This window comes from Culex quinquefasciatus, chromosome 2, assembly GCF_015732765.1.
Source record: "Culex quinquefasciatus strain JHB chromosome 2, VPISU_Cqui_1.0_pri_paternal, whole genome shotgun sequence".
Taxonomy (NCBI): Eukaryota; Metazoa; Arthropoda; class Insecta; order Diptera; family Culicidae; genus Culex; species Culex quinquefasciatus.
Genome location: NC_051862.1, coordinates 40,388,195 through 40,411,495, shown reverse-complemented (window position 1 = coordinate 40,411,495; position 23,301 = coordinate 40,388,195). Strand labels below are relative to the sequence as shown.

General features: G+C 37.8%; 1 protein-coding gene across 1 annotated transcript in view; it reads left to right on the top strand.

Moving 5' to 3' along the window:
- The window catches only part of LOC6034680 (IQ motif and SEC7 domain-containing protein 1), a 95,613-nt gene that overhangs the window by 56,691 nt on the left and 15,621 nt on the right, over positions 1-23,301 (top strand). Inside the window, 2 exon segments of the mRNA XM_038253510.1 lie at positions 19,089-19,408; positions 19,411-19,468. Coding sequence (XP_038109438.1) covers positions 19,089-19,408; positions 19,411-19,468 — 378 coding nt within the window.

The following is a 23,301-nucleotide window of genomic DNA, read 5'->3' as shown; positions in this document are numbered from 1 at the left end:
TAGGAGATAATCAAACGTGATGGACTTTGATAAAATAATTTGTATTGATTAGGGGCAAGTGGGCAAGTGCAACAAGCAAAGGAAATGCTCGTTGAAATCCCTTAAAAAAATTAAAAATCTGTGGGATTTTTTGGATGTTTGACGGATTTTACTTTTTGAAAAGAGCATGAGCATGAGCATGAGAGACCACCCATGGTTGTCCTTCTCCGTTGCTGAACAGAACCGTAATATCCTTTCAGCACTACTGATCATAGGCTTCGACTATCAAGTGGTATTTCCCTTATCAACAGCATGTATGAATGCGCTGAAAAGATAAAACACTATGATTGCTAAAACTAGATCAGTTGCGAATAGGTAACAGTCATTGGCCACCAACGGCGCCCGCCCTGTCAGTTTGTAGATCTCGATTTTAAGGGACGGGAATGTTAGTTAGCGCAGGTTGCTACTAGGGCAGCTGATTTACTCTGTGCTTACACCCCACGAGCGCCAGGAACCTGAAAACTTGTTAGTAGGATAAGGTGTTTGGTCAGGATTCATCATAGAAGATGATGATGCGACCCAAAATCATAATGTTTGTTGAAAGGTATTATATTTTATTCTCAAGGCAAACATTCGGTTGCTGCGGATGAGACATTTCCCGTTTAACTGTTGTTAAATTTTTTATGAAATGGTTTAATCTTAGACAGCCGGCTGTGGAAAGATAAAACCAAATAATATTTATTTATAAAATGAGGTGTTAAACGCAATGCTGCAATGATAGCGTAGTCTGATTTGTAATTATATAATCATTTAGTTCATGAATTTGTTACGGAATAGACGCGACGAACTCAATCATCAAGTGCCTTCCGATCTTCTGTCTGTTAGCTAGATAAGGTATTGATTTTCGTTGCCTCTCGAGCTACGATGCTGTGGAGAGGGCTTAACACACAAACAACCGACGTCGAGCCCTCTGAGCTACGGAGCTATGGGAAGGTCTTTTCAACACAAAAAAGACTCGCGCACCACACGACGTTCTTGATGAATCAAAATAATTTTGTTGCGCGATAAACCTAACGAACTCGGATCGTTTTTATCGAAAACTATATCACAATTCACGACAGAAATGCGAAACAAAAGGCACACACAAAAAAAATCACTTTTCACTCCGAATATTTTTTAACGACCACGCGCTCCCTTTGCCAATTATGCACTCACGGATTTTACTTTTTGAAAAGATAGGAAAATTTCACGTTTTTTTACATTGAAAATCAGCCCATTAGTTGCTGAGATACTTTCCTTTTTTTTTGTGGCGCTGTATCTCAGTAACCAGAGGTCAATGAATCTTTGTAGACCTGGTATCTCACGCTTATGTAAGCCATTTTTTTGTGTGATCCGTTCACAGAATCTGTCTCTGCGGTTAATGCAACGCAGCAGGCCTGGCCGCTTTAATTTTTGCTATACATTTTCGGGGTAACTCGGATGTACTGTAATCTTTAATATTGACAAGAAAGGACTAGAGGCGTAATCTTACCACAAGTTCTTCCAGGATGCTTTCTACGGACTGGCTGCGCTTGTGTTCGATTGGGGGCCATTCCATCTGAAGCGGAACAGCATTTGAAAATTACCATCTCCGATTCTGCTCAAATTTGGCAGAGCTGTTGAGACTATCAAAACATGCAAAAATCCCAAATTTCATCCAAATCGGACCACCCCCTCCATTTTTGTACCCTCCCAAAAAATCGACTTTTTGGCGATTTTTGAGCGAAACCCATATCTTCAAACGACGATAACTCAGGAACCACAAATCTTAGAGGGTCGGTCTTAGACTCAATTTTAAAGGAAATTGGACGTAGAATCCATTTCCGTGATCAAAATTTGGATTAAAATATTTTTTCTACCTGTATTGCGCAATTTAAAACTTTAAATGGCCGTATCTCAAAACAGTCCTATTTATTTTTTGAATTTGACCTCACCATCGTATTCCCCGTCCAATTTTACATAAGAATCACTTATCGACAGAAAGGAATATGTTTCGTTCCAGAGATATCGAATTTTAAAGTTTCAAGTATTTGAGATTACCTAAATTAGCTACACTCGCCGCATATGCTAGAAGCACCTGGGCGCGCTGATCAATAATGACTACCTGGTGTTCTGTAAGATGAATTATTTTTATAATTTTATACGATTTTGAGATAATCAATACCTTGAACAATCTATTTTTTGTTTAAGGAATATTTATTGGGTAATTTCGAATGCACTGTTTTTCCTGATCTCAGTGACATTGAACCATATTAGGTAAAATTTGAACTTTTAATATTTATTTGCAAATGCTTCAACGTTTTAACAACACAATTAAAAAAAATAAAAATTTTCTATTGTTTTCATATTTTTCCTAATTCCTCATTTCTTCCCACTTTATCAAATTATTTCTTTTATTTGAAGCGAGAACAAATGTAGAGCTTGGATGTAGTAGATGAAATAATTCTCATGGGTTCTAGAGCTTTTGCCATGAAAGGTTGAGCATGATCATATTAAACCGATTTTTATATTGTGAGCCAGTTTCATCTGAATAATTGATGATTTTTTTCAATTCTGGTACATTTAATTTCAAAAACAATCCATATACTTCTGATACATGTGGACAGCAGCTGTATCGTCTTCCAAGATTTCGAAATGATTGACAAAAAAAGAAAGATAATTGTTCGGACGGTGTCGAAATCAACGCCAATTAATTTGATCTTAATCAGATAATAAATCCGATTAATTATTGTGATTTTCTTACATTTTTCAGTTTTATACTTTCCAGAAATCCTCTTGCTTAATCTTGCTTCACGAGAGTTTTATTCATGTTAATTCATAATTTTTAACACGATAATGTATCGTACACTTTTTCTTAAGTGTTACTAACAAGATCAACTGCAATTTCCTGCTAGCTCTGCGGGAATCCCATTCTGCACTGTATTGCGTGTCGTTCTTGCTCGGTCCTGTGGGCTATCACATAAATTCACCGTATACTATTTTTTTTTAAATTTAAGATTAATACAGCAGTTTCCTACAATTTTTGCCTAATTTGCTAATGAAATCTTATTTCAATATTGATCAGCGCGCCCAGGTGCTTCTAACATATGCGGCGAGTGTAGCTGGGTAATTCTCTACCAACTCACACGAAATCGGGAAAAGTTGCCCCGACCCCTCTTCGATTTGCGTGAAACTTTGTCCTAAGGGGTAACTTTTGTCCCTGATCACGAATTCGAGGTCCGTTTTTTGATATCTCGTGACGGAGGGGCGGTACGACCCCTTCCATTTTTGAACATGCGAAAAAGAGGTGTTTTTCAATAATTTGCAGCCTGAAACGGTGATGAGATAGAAATTTGGTGTCAAAGGGACTTTTATGTAAAATTAGACGCCCGATTTGATGGCGTACTCAGAATTCCGAAAAACGTATTTTTCATCGAAAAACACTAAAAAGTTTTAAAAATTCTCCCATTTTCCGTTACTCGACTGTAAAAAATTTTGGAACATGTCATTTTATGGGAAATTTAATGTACTTTTCGAATCTACATTGTCCCAGAAGGGTCATTTTTTCATTTAGAACAAAATTTTATATTTTAAAATTTCGTGTTTTTTCTAACTTTGCAGGGTGGTTTTTTAGAGTGTAACAATGTTGTACAAAGTTGTAGAGCAGACAATTACAAAAATTTTGATATATAGACATAAGGGGTTTGCTTATAAACATCACAAGTTATCGCGATTTTACGAAAAAAAGTTTTGAAAAAGTTACTTTTTGCGTTTCTCTTTGTTTCGTCGTCCGTGTCTGTCGCGGGTGACCATGAACGGCCATGATCGATGACGACCAACTTTTTTAAAACTTTTTTTCGTAAAATCGTGATAACTTGTGATGTTTATAAGCAAACCCCTTATGTATATATATCAAAAATTTTGTAATTGTCTGCTCTACAACTTTGTAGAAAATTGTTACACTCTAAAAAATAACCCTGCAAAGTTAGAAAAAACACGAAATTTTAAAATGAAAAATTTTGTTCTAAATGAAAAAATGACCCTTCTGGGACAATGTAGATTCGAAAAGTACATTAAATTTCCCATAAAATGACATGTGCCAAAATTTTTACAGTCGAGTAACGGAAAATGGGAGAATTTTTAAAACTTTTAGTGTTTTTCGATGAAAATACGTTTTTCGAAATTCTGAGTACGCCATCAAATCGGGCGTCTAATTTTACATAAAAGTCCCTTTGACACCAAATTTCTATCTCATCACCGTTTCAGGCTGCAAATTATTGAAAAACACCTCTTTTTCGCATGTTCAAAATGGAAGGGTCGTACCGCCCTCCGTCACGAGATATCAAAAAACGGACCTCGGATTCGTGATCAGGGACAAAAGTTACCCCTTAGGACAAAGTTTCACGCAAATCGAAGAGGGGTCGGGGCAACTGCTGTGTGAGTTGGCGGAGAATTACCCAGCTAATTTAAGTAATCTCAAATACTTGAAACTTTAAAATTCGATATCTCTGGAACGAAACATATTCCTTTCTGTCGATAAGTGATTCTTATGTAAAATTGGACGGGGAATACGATGGTGAGGTCAAATTCAAAAAATAAATAGGGCTGTTTTGAGATACGGCCATTTAAAGTTTTCAATTGCGCAATACAGGTAAAAAAAATATTTTAATCCAAATTTTGATCACGGAAATGGATTCTACGTTCAATTTCCTTTAAAATTGAGTCCAAGACCGACACTCTAAGATTTGTGGTTCCTGAGTTATCGTCGTTTGAAGATATGGGTTTCGCTCAAAAATCGCCAAAAAGTCGATTTTTTGGGAGGGTACAAAACTGGAGGGGGTGGTCCGATTTAGATGAAATTCGGGATTTTTGCATGTTTTGATAGTCTCAACAGCTCTGCCAAATTTGAGCAGAATCGGAGATGGTAATTTTCAAATTTGCATTTTTTCTTGCACACTTCAGGTGGAATGACCCTTAGATTAGATTAGATTAGATAATGACATTTGAGAAGGTCATAAGTGCTTAATTTTTTTTTGTATTTCCTAATTTAAATATTTCTGTATCTCGAAGCCGTTGCATCTTATCAAAATGTGGTGAAAGACAATCTTGTTTGTTTTTTCGTTCAAAATTTTTGTGAAAATAGCCTAAAAAAGACTCACGAAAAATGCAGGATGGAGCAACTCTCCTAAAAAAAATCATTTATTGAAACAGTTTTCGAAAAGTGCTCTAAACGTTAAAATTTACAAAAACCGAATTCGGGAATCGATTCTCCAGACAATTTAACATCAAAGTCACCGTATTGACCACTGTCCTAAGTCCAATCCTTGTGAAGTTACAGCGGTTTTATAAATAAAAATGTTGAAAAAAAATGTTTTTGATGGTTTTTGACAATTTCGATATGACAGACTTGATTTTTCAGTCTCGTAAATATTTTTATCGGAAAGCTCGTCCAATTTCCCCTAAAGATTGCCTTTGTACACATTTCAATTGAAAGTATGGGCTATGGGCTATTTGCATTACTCATAACTGAAAACAGAATATTTTCTTCAGTGTAATTCAGTGGATGGTTGTACCCTGGATAGTAAATTAGCTTAAATCATAAAAAACGAGTTATTTTGAAAAGTGGTTAAAGACAATCTTATGGGAAATCGGACGAGCTTTCCGGTAAAAATATTTACGAGACTGTAAAATCCAGTCTATATTATAGAAATAGTCCAAAACCATTAAAAAAACATTTTTTTCAACTTTTTTATTTTTAAACCCGCTGTAATTTCACAAGGATTGGACTTAAGACAGTGGTCAATATGGAGACTTTTATGTAAAATTGTCTGGAGAATAAATTCCCGTATTCGGTTTTTGAAAATGTTGACGCTTAGAGCACTTTTCAAAAAATCAGTTTCAGTAAATGATTTTTGTATTTTTTTAGATGAGTTGCTCCATCCTGCATTTTGGTGAGTTTTTTTGTATCATCTCAGGCTATTTTCACAAAAATTTTGAACAAAAAAAAAACGTGAACTCACCATGAAATTTGACGTTTAAACTTAAAAATCAGCCCGTCAAATTTCTTACAAGTTTGTCTTTGACCACATTTTGATAAGATGCAACGGCTTCGAGATACAGAAATATTTAAATTAGGAAATACAATTTTTTTAAAACACTTACGCCCTTCTCAAATGTTATTATCAAGTGAAACTGGCTCCATATACACAAAAACATGTCTACAAAGTTTTATTGAAATCGGAGTGGGTCCGGTACAACCGATTCCCTATTTGGCATGGAATTGCTATATAGCAAATTTTCTGAATTTAAAAAAAATGTTTTCAGAAAAATATTATATACTGCAATATTTTGCTGAAATCAATCTTGAAAACGGGACCCTTTATCGAAAAAAGTGTAAAGTAATTTTAGATTGCAAATTATTTTTTACATTAAAAAAAAAATAGGTCAACCAATTGTATGTAGGGACCATCCATAAACCACGTAGACACTTTTTTGGCAATTCAACTTTACCCTGTGTCATGAAAGTTGATTAATTTTTCTTTATTTTGTAGTTGCTAGAATTTATTTACACTTAACAACACCGAATTTGTTCTAAATTTTTTCATCCATAAAGCCGTTGCAAATATTTTTCAAAATTTATGTGGCCCCTACACCCCACCCTCCTTCAAGATTGGTCCGAAAAATGAGAGGCAAAAAAATATTTTTTTCAAAAAACTTCAAAATTATAATGAAATTAGGAGTCTGATCATATGAAAACAATCTATAATGCATTTTTCTGCATTGATAATGATATTTAGCATGTTTGGGCTTGATTAAAAGTGTTTTGAACTTTTATGAAATTCCAATGTGCAGCACCGCAAAAACTTTTTTTTTTGGCGAAAAATAAAATTTTCGCCATTACTTTGGTATTTTGAAAATTAATGATTGCAAAATAACTGGGCAGGTGTATTATGCATTTTAAAACACATTTTTCATTGAAATGTTAGCATGGCTCGTAATTTAAATTTTAATACTTTTTATTATTTTTTGCTCCCCTCTCCCCTCGACTTTGGTCAGAGTCGAGGGACATAAACTTCAAAAAATATTTGCAACGGCCTAAAGTATTTTGATGGTAAAATATTTCAAAAATATTGTATTCGTTTTTCATTCAAGCCAAGCCAAGGGTTGTAAACGCCAAAAAACAAAGACCAAAAAACCCCCGCCAAGGCAAAGGTCACGTGCTAAACTTCACCTGGTTTTACGACGCTTTATGCAACGCTCTGTGGAGCACCTGTTTGGTGTGCCCCCATTGCAAACAATTTACCGACCATTTTAGCCCATTTCAAAAAAACACCCAACAAACTTTACTTTTCCCCTCTCACTCTCGGCACGGTGGCATAAATTTGTCACGATCCCATATGCGCATGCCAACTTGAATGTTTCGGCCCCCTTGAAAATTCTGGTTCTGGAAGTGATTTTCATGGGGGTGTTTCAATTTCGTCTCATTTCCTGCGCCGGGGAGTTTTTCTTGTGAAAACAAGTGTGCCTTATGCCTCGCGGGGGAAATATTTATTAGAAACGTTATCTTCTTTTCCGTATCATCAGGGTGTTGGTTGAAGAAACGAATTAAGTCTACACCGTGAGGAGTGGGGTAAAAGTTTCAAAATTGGACAAATCATCAAAACTTTATAATTTTTATGAACACTTGATAAAAGTTGTTTTATGTAAAGGTTTTTTTCACAATTTAAATTAAAAAATGTTCCAAAATTGCACAATTACCCTATTTGTGCATTTTCCCCAAAAAAACACTTGAACCTCTAAACCAGAAGCACTAAACGACATGCAGCGTATAATGAGAAGGACGCAGTTGACACCAGGCTCGGCAGATCCTCAGAGTAAATATTGTTTTATGACTACCATAAGCGGTTTGCCTGCTTTGGCTGGTTGGTTCTCTCCGTTATTAGGGATTATGACCGGAGGCAGGTTGCCAAGAAGGAGGGGAAATTAGTGACACGAAGGGGGGACTCAGTACTAATGGCTTTTTGAAGCTGAGAATTTCGTTTAAAAATAAACTTTTTTAAGCTTATTCGAAAAAAAACCCTTAAAAACAAACAAAAATAACACAAAAATAATTTATTTTTGACGAGATTCGAACCTGAGTCATGTTTGACGCTACGTTGGACAAAAAAGCTCAATTTAAATTGAGGCAAACTCGCTCTCAATTTATTTATTTTTTCAATTTTTGATCAAAAATGACGTTTCTCAAGGCTTCGTTATCCTGCAAAGCCATCCAACTTTCTCTTCGAAAATCCTTCCACAAAATCCTTCTTTCACGTGTGTCCCCTTTAAGCCTCTCCTGGCAGTCATAAATTTAGCTTTTTCCCCTAGACTTGACATCCACTTCCATCTGCTTTGTCCCACCACAGTCAACCAATCAGCACAGACAAAAAGACGTTGATTATCGATTGTTTTTTATTTAAAAAAAATCATCAAAACATCTTTAAACAGCTGTCAAATGCGTGTAAACAATCTGTGGTGAATATAGATTTGCCGTGGTGAGTTTATCAAAATAATCCTTAAATTTTTGATTCATGGGTTCTAAAAATGATTCAAATCTGTTTGTCTGTGCAACCAGTATCCCTTAACTTTGCGGTCCTTCTGGAACGATGTCATTTCTACCCGCAGGGGCCAAAAGTAGTCCCGAAAAATCCACCAAACACACAAGTTACCATAAATTTACTCAATTATTACACCGGGCTTTACTTCATCATCGTCGTCGTGAATCCTCCTTTTACTGCGCGCCGAAATCGTCTCCTAATACCTGCGATTATGACCCTTTTCCCCTTGGAAGACGACGCTTTTTACGACAATTTTACACCGGAGAGTTAAACTTTCCTTTGAGAGAGACGGAGAGTTTATCGGTTTAAGTTTTTAGGAAAAGGGAGGTAACTTTTCTTTTGTTGCCAAATTCTGTAAGTTCTGAAATCAATATTTTTTTTAAATCCTTCAAATAGAAGTATGAAAAATTCAACAAATTGGAACTAATTTTATTAAAGCTCCAAATTCATAAGCATTCCTGCACAGAACTCCCCATAAACAAAATATAACAACACTCACACAGAAAGAGAGCGCCCCCTCTTCAGTTGAATGCTGCATTCAATTTTCAGGATCCCCCATCTGTGCTTGTGCGTATACGCTATACACCAGAGTTCGTAATCAATATTAGATGCAGGAAAGTTTTCCTCTTTACATTCACCGAAAAACTCCAATCCGGTGGGGTTTTGTACGGTGCGAGCACTGTAGAAAGGAAAAATGAAATTTTACATGAAATTGACTGTTATTCATAAAATTTCAGGTAACATTTTTTCTGTTGGAACTTAACCTCAAAATGAATAAAATTAAATAAAAAGTCAAATTGCATTTTACAACAATTGTCATGTAATATTACATGTGTCCACCCGTCCCCCACATCCAATAACTGCTTGCAGCAAATGCCGGCTTTTGGGATTCCTTCACTACACCCAAACCACGCGACTCCACACTTTGTCTGCTATACAAAAGGGTCCCCGTTTTGGTCCATCATCACTGCCATATCGCACACGCACCACAACCCAAACAGAGCGCAAAGAGCTCTCAATACACCAATACTACGCTCTCTCGACTCTGTTTTGTTATCATCCTCCTTGTTGTTGCAAAAAAACGCTCTCGTTTCGACTTGAGAGAAAACACCAATACTAGCGTGCTCTTGTTGGCATTGTGAGAGCAAGATGAAAGGGATGCTGTGCAATATTAAAGATGATGGGTTTTACATGCGTTTTTTGGTAAAATTACTGAAATTTTGATGTACATTTTTAAGGGAAATATTGAAAATAGTTAAAATAATAGCTAATATTTCATAGTAATCCTAAAAGTTTAAATACAGAATAATCACCACTACTAAATCATGATTCATGATTGCAATCATTAATTGCAAACACTAATGATGATGACGATGATGCCATCGTCGTTCGTTGGACTGTGTTTTTGGGATTCTTCCCTCTTTATCCACTCATTCGCGCAATGTTACTTTCATCAACAACATTGTGTTGTTGGTAGGTATTGTGCGCCGTATAAAAGTCTCTTTCTCTCTCGAAGCTAGCTAACTTTCAGAGCAGTGCTTTAGCAGTTGGTTTTCCCCTAATGTTTAATGGTGCGATTCTTGGCGAGTCTTCTCTTCTGCTCTGTTCTCTTGCTGAAGTTTACCTCACTATACCGTGATTACACTTCATTCTTTTGGGGATTTTTGCTTTGCTTCTTCATTCACTGTTTTTGATGGAAACAAATTGTTTTTAGGCAAAAACGTGTTGCGTTATTGAAAATTCAATTCCTAGCATGAAAGAATAAATAAAAACTTGTCCACATAAAAAATATGTAAATGAATTTAAAAAAAATATCAAAAGGTTTTCAAAATTTTGCTGTTTATGATACATTGCAAGATTTTTTTAAATATATTTTTGTCACCTCTGTTTTCAGTTTTCATTAATTTCACTTTTTTTAACATAAATTGTGATAATTTTACACCATAAAATATTTTTTATAGAACAGTAGTTGTTTGGACACAACTTTTTTCTAGTTGATTCTATGTTTGAAAATGTATAATTTTTCCCCAAATACTGAGTAACTTTACACCAACATATTTACTTTTTATGTATTATTTTTGAGCTTGTAAATTTAATAAAAATGTTGTTAATTTATACCTCATATCTATACTCTGAATATATAAGAAATGTACTAAATAACACTAAGAAACATTTCCTTGGTATTCTATCAAATTCAAATATAAAAAATTGTTTTGTTATTTAAATAAAATTAAATATGATTATACCTTCAAATTTTGAATAAAAAATTGCTATAACAGTTCCATTTGAAAAAGTTATAACAAATATCTTTCAATTGTATATTTTTATAATCTAAGGCCGTTGCAAATATTTTTCAAGTTTATGTCAAAATATGGGTATTAAACCAAGCGAAATTTGGTATGCTTTTTCACTTCATTGGAAAACCATATATTTTCGGAAAATGCTAAAATTTTCAATAGGGGACTCGAAATTTGGTATACTTTTTCACTTTATTAGGATTTTATAAGAAAATACTAAAATTTTCACAAAATACCGTATTTTTCCGAAAGTACTCAAATTTTCAGTGTATTGCATTGCTTCATATAATTTTTTTCTTAATTTGATACCTATATTGGAAATTATGGAAATTAGAGTATTTCCAAATTGTTAACTACATTTTTTTTGATAGGGAAGAGTGGGGAGACTTGATCCCCGGGGAGACTTGATCCCAAGCCTGTATCTCATCAGCATGTGGGTAAAACAATTAGCTTTGTTCTAGAAATTTGTGCGAAATTGACTAAAACTCATTGTAGAAAGCAAAGAAAAAAATTAAAAAATGTTTAGATTGAGTTACACACATTTTTCTAAGAAGTGCTGCAAAAAACTTCCAGGAGATCTTTTTTCTTTGTTTTGATAAGTATAGAAAACACTCAAAAATTATTCAAAAAAATATGTTTTATACATGAATTGTTTGAAAAACATATCAACTCCAAAACCCTTACGCATTTGACGTTAAATTTATCGTCATACTATTTTTACAATCAATTATTTAAAAAAGTGCGTTAAGGGAGACTTGATCCCTGCATTTTTACAGTCACTGGAATCAGCCTCAAGATTAAATAATTTGGCTGGGTTTTCGTACATAGTTTTCTTCAGTATAGTTGTATATAACTTACTGCAGTTTGAACCATTTTTCAAAAGTTTTGTAAACAAAAATTACCAGCTTTTGTAAACATGCTCAATTTTGGTCTAAAAAAGAAAATTTTATGTTTTTAAATATTTTGCATGCTAAACTTGTTATGTTTTGAACACAAACGTACAGGTTTAATGTGAAATTGCTGTAACTTATAGAAAATTAAAAGTTTGGATGAATAAGAAACATTTTGCTTAAGATTTCTTCAAAATGTTGAAAGGGGGATCAAGTTACCCCCAACATTTTGAAAATGCCGGTTTAAAATATTTTTTTAAAACGCTTGGCATGATTCAAAGAGTTTATCTGATGAAATAACCTTATCAGCCAAACATAGTGGAATGTTTAAGCTTTCAATTCATGCAAAAAGATCATAGTTTTGTGAGAAATTGACAGAGTTATGTGCGATACAAAAAAAGGGGATCAAGTCTCCCCACTCTCCCCTAATTTTAGTGTTTCTAAAAAAATAACAAGATGAAAATGCATGCAAAATTTTGGTTCGCTTGATACCCATATTGTAAATTATCAAAACTTAAGTATTTTCGAGAAAAAATACTGTATTTGTATTCGTGTTATTCAACATAAAAAATACTTTAATGAAGTGAAAATGCATACCAAATTTCGCGTCGTTTGATACCCACATTTCAAAATATGGAATTTTGAGTACTTTCGAAGAATACGATATTTTGTGAAAATTCGAGTATTTTATAAATAAGTCTAATAATTTAAAAAAGCATAACAAATTTTGAAATATGGAAATCTGAGTATTTTTGAAAATTACGGACATTTTTGTTTAAAAAAAACTCTTAAAAAGGGAATATGCATACAACATGTCGCTTTGTTTGCAAGTTTTGAAAATTTGAATATTTTGTTAAAAATGTAACCATTTTCAATACACTCTAATAAAATGAAAAAGCATACCGAATATCAAGTCGTTTGTCATTTATTTCTAAAATTTTAAAAATTTGAGTATTTTCGAAAATATACGGTACTTATAAAAAAATTAAATTAATCAATTCAACTAAAAATAAGAAAAAAAGTTGAATAAAAATTAAACAAATCAATAATGTTTTGCTTCAGAATGAAACATAATAAATTCTGTGCAAATTTGAATCTGCACAGTTTACAGCATCTGGTAAATACGACCAATGCAAATTATATTTCAAATAGGGTACTTTAAGTTTTTTTAAACAAATTTCAACAACAACCTTTGAAAAACATTGTTTCTAACATGAAGAAAAATTAGAGCAAAAAATTAACAAATAAGGCCATGGCAAACTTTATTTCAACTTTTTGCCCATGATAATTAGGTCCCGCCCATGTGGATCAATTGGACCGCGCACTGGACTCACAATCCAGAGGTCGCCGGTTCGAATCCCGCGGCGGGCGCTCTAAAATTCTTTGTGTAAATATGGGTATTCGGCGCCGTCGCTCCGTGCCATACTTTCATACACTTAGGAGCCCAGGGCGGCGAAGTTCTTGTAGATAAAAGGAAGACACTAGTGGTTGGTACTAGCAATGGTGGCCGACAGCTATAAAGTCAACTTCGTTTAATTAGGGTAGAAATTTGAAATTTAGAACAAATTTGTACCAGCCTTATCACTAAAAAAATAATTCTCAAAAACGTATTTTTTTCAGTTTCGTTTGTATTTTCTTTAAAATATATTTCTGAATTTTGTAATGATACGTAACCTTTTGAAAGGGCTTAAAGCTCTTGTTTTGGAAACGTTTACAACATTATTAAAATAAAATTTGTAAAACGCTTTATGGAACTGATGTTTCATTAAAAAAAATGATTCCAGAAATCAAACATTGATTTTTTTTAAATAAAAATACAAAGTAGAATTTTGTGAAAGTTAAATAATCTACTAACAATTTTGATGGAGCATCAAATACTTAAAAATTTTAAGTGAATGCATCACTTCATTCGCACACTTTGTTCTCTACACCTACTCCGAAAACTGATGAAAAACCCCGAAAAACCGTGTATCAAACCCATTCCATCCTCTCTACCAGCCTACAGTCTTATAATCCTCCCACGGCAGTCCTCTCTCCCGCAAGTATCCGCACGAGAACAACCCAGCTTTAGTCTTTTAGTCAGTTGTAAACCAAACGTAAACCCAAACGCATGGGTCTGGCCTGCGTTAAGAGAGAGCGAGCGAACGATGAACAAAAGCTTGATGCTGAGAGCGAGGACGAAAGAACAAAACCGAACTCCTGCGAGCGGGCTCGGCTCAGTCAACCGAAGGATGTCGCCGACGAATGACGCTTAGAAACGGGGTGGGATTTGTGCGGTAGAATAGGCAACGACGAACCCGACAGGATAATTCGATAAAAGTGTGACGCGAGCGCGATTTTCGCAACAAATAGAGGTGAAAATATCGCGTGTGAGAGAGAACGAGAGAATGGTTTCATTGTGATGATCTTTTTCGAGCTGATAAAAAAAACGAGGAAGAGAGTGCGTGATCTGTGATTTTTTGCTGCAATTTTACACGAAAGGACTATTTTTGGAGGATATTTTTGCTGCTCCAACAAAATAAAGTGCCCAGTGACCATCGCGGTGTATCTGTGTAGTAGTGTGCGATATTTCGCAGCTAGGAAGCTTATCGATTTTTCGTCCCTGCCGAGCACACTCAATTGTGCGGAGAGCGTCGTCCTTAAAGGGAGGGGAGGGGTTGCAATTTGCATTGTACAACACACGATAAGAAGCATCGTCGCGTGTGAACTTCAGAAGGACATTTACAGAGCTGTGATGTTACGCTAAAATAACCTCGTCGAGACCTGCACAATAAACCGAACCAATTAACGAACCGTCAAAATTCGTCCTCGATGCTCAGAAAGGATACCGCAACCGTCAAACGCAAGGATATTCGACGGCGTCAATTTGGTGAAAGAAGCTGCGAAAGTGAATCCCAAAGGCCAGCCACATCAGCCCAGCAAAACCAAAATGCTGCTGTTTCAAATCTTAAAGTATTGATTTTCAAACTCCAACAAAACCCCCCGAATTGGCAACCCTAGCCTTTTACTTACTTTGCGTGTGTGTGTGTCTGTGCACCCTGTGTTTTGTTGGTTATGTTTTTGTTTATGCCGGCGCAGCAATTCGCGCCGAACTCTAGTTTGGACCAAACTCTGTGATAAATAGACGTTTTTATTTACGTTCTGTAATTAGTTTTGTGTTTGTGAGTGAAACTTAGTTTTTGGCAACCGCTACAAAAAAAACGCTTTTGTTTGTGTATAATATTGTCGTGAGCAGCAGCAGCCGAAAACAAAATGATTATTTGTATCTCTGGATTTATTATAGGTGGAAGGTAGAGTTTTACTTTTGTTTTATATATTTTCATTAAGTTTACTTGTGCCAACTTCTGATTAGTTCTGCTTTAGTTTGTAAGCTCTTTTTACTGTTTTTGTACCATACTGTCTCTCGTTTTTATTATGTGTGTACACAATTCATGACGTAAGCCTGTATAGATGATTCTGACTGAATTCTAGTATGCTTGATTTGTTTATTTCTCGGTTAAAATTCTAAACTTCGTAGCAAGGATTGACGTATGCATTCAGTGACATAGCCTCACTTTTTGGCATCCTCGATAAATGTCAAACCAAAACAAATTTCAAGCGAAACAATGTAAATTGGCAACAAAAAGTGTAAACAAAAAGTCATTTTTTTCGTTTTGGTATAAACGTTTACACTTCGTCTTACATTGTTTTGCCTTGCTTGTAAAAAATCGGTGCGTTTGTGTTGACGCTTCCAATTTATATTTTCTCTTATCTTAATCATAACATTTTTTCATTATTTGTGAAAAAAACAATTTTAAATCGATTATTCACAAGTTTTAAGTAACTTTTCAAAATATGTAAATAAATACGCATTCTGGTGATTGTTTACATCAAGTAAGAGTGGAATGAGTTGTTTGTTTACATCCAAGAGTGTCATTTTTCTATTGTTAGTTTGACATTTGTCTCCCCGATCCAATATGACACTTGTGTCTTTTTGAAAATTATTCAAGAATTGAACCAAAACATTTTTTTTTCGAGATAAGGGTTCATTTGCAAATGAATTTTGCACATTTTTTGCACATAAGAGGGGTCTTACGATACAAAAACAAATTAATAGTTTGATTTGACTTTTATTATTTCATAATATTGTAACCAGACTTACAAGACTTTAACTTTTTGAATCTGTCATATTGGTCAAAACGTTATTGATTCATCGTCAAGCAAACTGCTGTTCGGTGTGATCTGCTTGCTGTGGTGAATTTAAAAATTACCTCTTTTCAAAAAATCACTCAACCGTCAAACCAACTCAAGTGTCGCTGTTCTCATATGTATTCCCCCTCCCTTTTCGACGTCCTGTTTGTTATTCTATTCAAAATTCATCCCCCTCCCATTGCACCCTTTCTGAATAGAGTATCATACAGAAAATACAAAAAATTAGACTATCCACCTCTTAATTGTTATGGTAATCACCACGGCAGCGTGCGATCGGCGAAGGAAAACTATATATTTTTAGAAGGAATAAAAAATTATCGCGTAAAGCCCGCATCACAAACTATAATACACCTCACGAGCTCACGTTTTTTGCTCATCCCAGAACATGAAAACTCGCTCATTTTCATAATTTTCCACTTTTCCACCACATCGGGACTTCCGGAGGCAGGTAGGGCCAGAGGGGAGCACGAGGAAAGCCATTTCCTTTTGAATATCCCACCCTACCTGAATCCACCACGTTCAGCGGTGGGGCGAAGCTCACACAAAGATGTCGATTTATTGAGCTCTCTACACCACTCCCGCCTTCGACACGTGAAAAGGCCAGCAGGTCGGCACAGTGGAACCCAGGAATGTTGTTTTTTAAATGTGGTGAATATGCGGTGACAGTTGTATTCACCACAGAGAAATCGGTTAAAGTTGACCGAATCTCATTAAGAAGACGATAGAAAATTTTGATCGTGTGTTAAATTCAAGTGTAATCGGTCACGTCGAAGGACCCCTCGATGTCATTATATTCTACACGATTATTACAAAGCATTAAAAATTGAATTCGTGTTTCTTTTCATAATGAAAGCATTCTACTCAAAATCGAGTAAGTTGACTTAAATCACTTTTTACTAAATTTAATCAAGTTACCAAGAGTATCCTGTAAAACTGAATGTTTATCTCCCCGCACCGTATCTGCTTCTTATCGGGGGATGCAAATTCAGGAAGCGAGCGAGCTCCCCGAGCTGTCAGTCCACACCAAACCAAGCGAGTGCAATCAAGCTCGATGATAATGGTATTACATCCTCATCCTCCCCTCACCACACCTACGCGTTTCTTTTGTATTGGTAAAATCCCCGGCTCACGTCGTTCTGACAGTGACAGGTGATATTAATAATCACGGAATGAACCTCCTTTTTTGGTTGAAGGCCACTTTCGCCCTCCTGTCAATGCGGGATGGATGCCAAAATCGTCGCCTGTCGTTTATCAACGCCGGCTAGATGGCAGCACTGCCATGACAACCGGAACAAAAGTGAAGCAAGAGAGTCTATTTTTGCCGGAAATAAATTGCTTTTGTTCATGGAGCGTGATGGCGGAATGTTTTGTGTTCCTGCTGCTCAGACGAATCCGCAAGATTTATTAGAACTTTTGACAAGCCCCAGGCGTCACTAATTTCGGTGGCGAAGACGTCAACATGGCGGCCGTCCCAAAGGCGCGTGTCTCGCCACACGACCGGCTCGTCCTTCGAGGAAATCTCGCTCCTTTTGTGTTTTCCTTCCTCCTTGACCATCTGCCCTGGTCCGCCGTCAATCCGCTGTCTGATTAGGGGCGCCCTCAGAGAGTTTGAGAGGCGTCTCTGTTTCCCGGCTATGTTTACACCCACATGGTGAAGTGCCTCATCCTTTCAAAAAACACTAAACACATGTGGCGAGACGGACGGCACTTTCTTCGGGAACCTGTGGTGCGATTGGAAGAAACGGTGCCCCACATGTTTGTACTCTAAAAATAATTCCAAAAAAGTTCAAATGTGGTTGAACTCTTCCGCGCCCCGTTTGGCGTCCCATACTCCTACATATTCATCTAAACTCTCTCCACCTTAACCAAACACAGAGTTCCCAGCGGCGAGCCGTTCCAGATATCTACACGTACATATAAATGGAACCCGCTAGCGCGGCCGGGGAGTATGTGGTTCCGCTTGATCGACCAAGCTTAAAACTAATAAATAAAATTTTTAATTTAAGCAAAATTATGTGATCGCGACGACGACGACGCAGCCGGGAAACGTGCCAGAACGTCGCCAGTGGCCACGTGATGGCGCGTTCACCCCGGACTTATCTCCGTAATTACAGGGCTGCGGCGCGCTGGTGGAAATGTGGCCGCGGCCATTAGCAGATATAGTTCAGAACTCTCGCCAACGCACGTATCGCGGATATATTCCAACTATGGGGTCGTGTCGAAGAAGGGGAATAGTTACCGTTTACAAGGCATTATTGTTTTATTGTGGTTTGCCCCCTTTTTTGGACAGAGGGCGGGATATCTCTGATATAAAGCACTCTGTTTCATGAGTAATCGCCAAAAGCTGCTTTAGTTCTTATTTATTTCTAAATTGCTGTAAATAAGTTGCATCAAATGTCATTTTTATACAATTTTATTAAAACATCTAATCTTGATAGGACTCAAATTTGCGTAAAAAATTGTTAACACTTTTCCATGTTTTGGCAAATGTCGCTAAAACACATTTGCAGTGTAGAATTAATTCACGTAATGAACAGTTTCGTAGACCCCTCGTCATGTAAACAATGGTCTACCCCATAGAAAATAACTAACCCGATTATGTCAGGCTTGTCGGTCAGCGTAGTGGTCGATGAATCGTTCAATATCGACAAACTATTTGTTTACTATTAAGAGATTATTCCAGAAATGATATAAAATTTCTTACAATGTTTTGAAGATACTCAAACCACAGCTCTCAAAATCCACCTTTGTTTACCATACCCCAAGGGTAGCTGGGCCACGTGGTCGCTCGAAATTTAAGAAGCATAACAAGCTGCCAGCCCGGCTGGAACAGATGTCACGTTTTCCCGCGAAACCAACTGTTGAGCGTCCCGAGGCTTTAACATAAGAGAAACCTGATTTTGTAATTGCATTCATGTATCAGTTTTCAATTTTTTAAGCGTTTCCTCTCTTTTGCTTTACTCGACCTTTCCTGACGGCCTGGCCTGCACTGCACACTGGTGTTGTCTCGCAAGAAATCTTCAACCCCTGAAAACATCTGCTCCCTTTTTCATGGTCACAGAGCGTGTTTTAATCATCCTTTTTGTTTCGTCTCTCTCTCTCTTACATTTTCGTAGTTTTCCACAAAAGATCGATCGTCCATCCCAGATTTACTCGACACACCATCATCATCCCGGTAGTGGTAGTGGTATCCTGTCGGCCAGTGGTGCCAGCACCAGCAGCAATGCCAGCAGTAGCCTCTGCGGAGGATCAGCGGCGGCGGCCGTTGTTGCCAACAACGGTACCGGAGGGTACGTGTACCTGCCCCAGACGACGACCCAGCAGCACTATGTGCAGCCCCAGCAGCTGGCGTACCATCATCACCACCAGCCCAACAGTTACCACCACAGCCAGCTCGGTGGCGGCCACCAGACGGCCATGGCCACTCCGACGCTGCACAAAAGGGCTCGATCCGGAGTAATGGCGAAGTGCTCAAGCGGACCCGCGGTCAGAATGCGTAAGTACTCCAAACCAACCAAGCAGCGAAAGTCCAGACTTCCGTAACTGTCAGAATGACATAACCTATATGTTTGCCGACCGACTGCACCGTAATGGTGCGCTAATCCAATTGACCAAGCCGCAAGAATCGATACTTGCAGCGGTCAGCATGGGGTTGCGTGTACGCGGCCAGAGTTGCGCTATAATTATTCACCATTTCGGGCCCGATGTGTGCACTCGAAGTGCACCGACATAACCTTAATTAATGTCGTGTAAATCCACTCTAATGGGATTATTCCGCGATGACAGCTCGCGAGCATGTTGGGACTCGACCAGAGTGCTGAAAAGTATGACATCTTGCTTGTTTATAATTAGCATACTTCCCAAAGTTTCTCACATTAATTGGACGACACGTCGTCCATTGACCCAACCCCCTTGCGTGAATACAACTAAACAATGGAATATTCAAATTTACGCCAACCTTAAATAACACCTATAATTTGCTAGACCCTCCCGAATTTAAGAAAAAAGACACGCGTGTAACGGCCATTCTCCTCTCCAAACCGACACTACCGACACCTGGTTTTGAATTGGTCGTACTACGCCGACGTAAACAAGTCGAAAGAAGACTGGGAAAAACTTTTTTATTTACGACCGCTTCAGCGGTAAACAGCGGCTCTCCTGAGAATTCGAGTCTCTCTCACGATGTTTTGAATCAGTTGTGCTGTTATCAAAGCACACCTTACAGCCGTGACCGTGTCAACACACTGGAAGGTTCTGTTGTTTTTGTGACGTCAGTTGGAGGTTAGGAAATTTTACGGTCACGAACCTCAAGGACCCTTACAAGACCACCTTGATGTCAAAGATTTTATCAAAGATTTTTCTACTACCAAATGTCATGACTCATTTTGCGTCGTCATCCTTATCGGTCGCTAAATCTGACAATAAAACTTATTGTGCCCGGGTGATCTTCTCCAAGGAGAACCAAAACAAAACAATCCAAACGGGTTCATAGATGGCACCATTGTGGCAAAGCTGAAGCTGTTTCGCGTCAGCTAAACCAATTTTTTGCAACCGTCACCACCTTGCTGGTTGGCACAAGTGTCTGTATGGGAGGAGGATGCTGATAAGAAACAGCCACATGTTTAAGGTCTGGCGTCGGATTGTTAGTCAATGGGGATGGTAATACGACACCGTAGACAAAATTGCCGCGCCAACCCTGATATCTGGAGAGAATACAACGCTGATAACAGCTTCTCGCGAAAATTTACAGCGACTCTGTCTCGAGGTCCTCCCCATCTGTGGAAAAAGAGCAGTCCAGCTCAAACCTTGGAGCAAAATACAATTGCGCCCCGATTCTGCGCCGAAAGTTGTCAAAAGTGCGCTCGCAAAAAGCGCCGTTTTGTGCCAATTATTGGCAAATAGATAACGACACGCGTCTCGCGAGCAAACGAGGTGGAAAGTATTCTCAAATCGTTTCTTCGCGCCACGGTACCGTACCGCTGGAGAGTGCACCGCAGAGTTAATTGGAGGTAATTACAACCGTAGAACCGAGTTCGTGTAAGCCGTGTCCATTATCGGACGGACACAATGTGGCGAGTTGGCGATCTTCTTGACACAGATGTGTCATTCTCGCCGGCTGATCGAGTGATGTTTTCTCTTAATGATATAAATGGGCTGTGGGAGGTTCTGTCGTCGGACCGAAACGGCCCACTTTTAATGTGATGGACGCGAGGATAAACACAATGTGAGGGATCAAATGTCACACTTGCGGGGCGGTGGAGTCATTTCCAAACTCCATCGGTGGAAAAGAGCGTTCTCATGATAGCGAATAAATCACTCCGATTTTTATTTCATCATCAAGATGAATAGCTACCGTGGCTAGACGGCGGATTTCGGGAGTGGAGTGAGATCAAAGAAACGTGAGAGGAATTGGAAAATGTAGCCAAGATGTTGTGGCGGCGAGACGTCGTCGGATGATAAAAATCTTTACGCCCGTCGTGTTCCAGTCGAAAATAGACAAATATGACGACTCTTTGTGGACCAAACAAAGGCGCCTCAAGGCGACTTTCTCACGCTAGATTTCAATGTTTTGCAAGAAGTCCACAAAGAAAGCCACGTGTCATTACCCTATACGAACGCGCGGAAGCAATTTTCCCTGATCCCTGCTGGAAAAAGGCTTCCGGGACACTTCACGATGAGAAATTAATCTCACTTGTGGCAGTGTAACATGGTAGCACGAGTAACACCGGCAGCTGCCTGCTCAAAAGTTCTGCGTTTCGTCAAGTCATGGTAGTCTCACGGTCTGGATGACTGGACGAGAACTCGGGATGATGTTTACAGAATCTCAGTCCCGCAGACGAGATTTTATTAAGTGATGTATCTCTTCCTCTGTCTCGAGAGAGCGAATGAAGCAGAAGTGGTCACAGAAAAAACGCCATAACGGCCGTGATGAGCCGTAAAGTGAAGTTATTAAGGGGACCATAAAACAGTTTTTCAAAGCATATCAAAAGAAAACGGTGTGAGATATAAATAGACTATTTTTTACATTTTCAGGCTGTTATGCTCAAAATTACATTATCTTCGTTATTCGCGTCTGTTTCCAATTAATTTGAACGCTGTTGTAAATATAAACATGAAAATTGAGAAGTTGACGAGTTTGACAAACAACGTCGGATTGAGACCATTGAGACACGAAACCGCCCTCACCCGCTTGCCCGACATCATTCGATGTGGGAATGTCAACCAAAACAATAACAAAATGCCGAGGGGTCCTTCGATGTAATGCTGCAACTACGCAATTTTTATTTTTGTTGTCATGAAATGCAGGGTAACGACTCAGTTTAAAACAAATATTATTTGATTTTTTTGATTAAAATATTTGAAACTATATGAAAAATGTTAAATTTGATTTTAGTGCTAAAAACTTTAAATCAAATGTTTTAAAATTTTATGAAAACTGTTTTTTCGCGGATTTTTTTTTATTTGTAAATTTGTGAATTGTCTTGTAATCAAATGGAATTTTCGTTTGCTCTTGCTACTTTAGCAAAAAAGCTTTAAAAGATTGACATCAGTTACCACAACCGATGACTAACTGAAAAGGTTGTAGAAAATGATTGCTGGAACTGCTGAACAACAAGTTGGTGAGCAGGAATAACAGGATTTTTGTTTATTTTAGCAAAGTTTGCCTGGATTTGCTTCTCTAATTATTAATTATCGTTTTGAAGGTTTAAATTTCTGGATGTGTTACTCTAATTATTACTCATTATTTTATTTGAAAAATATCTTAAAACTGCTTCAGCTTTTGTTCTGATCTGTAAATTATTAAATTAGCTCCAATTTCCAACAACTCTTGATGAATCACTGACCACCTCAAACGGCGAGTACGATCAAATGCTTTCTCTCCCCGTTTTTTCATCAAACGAGTTGCAATTCTCTCTCTTGCCACCCACAATCCAGATCCACGCGCGCGCTCGTCACACTTGGCCATATGCTGCGCCAATATGATGAGCCGCGCTCTCCTATCTCTCCGTACAGCTCAAGCGATTCGGAATCGGACTCGACTTGCTGCCCGGGCCAGTTCTCCGACAGCCGTACGGTCTGTCACAACGGTTTCGCGCATCGTGCTTGAGGCGCGTGCTCATCCGTCAATATCCGCGCCAGCGTTTCATGGTCCGCTGGTTTAGCGGTAAACCACGGAACAGCGAGTTTACCTCACCTTTGAGGTATCGACGGGCAGAGCCGGAGGAAAAAAATCGAATTAACATTGCTGGAATGCAGTAATTGCCTTGGATTAATTACCATTACAAAACATCGAGTGCAGTTCGAACATATGGAACACGGCTAGCCTAG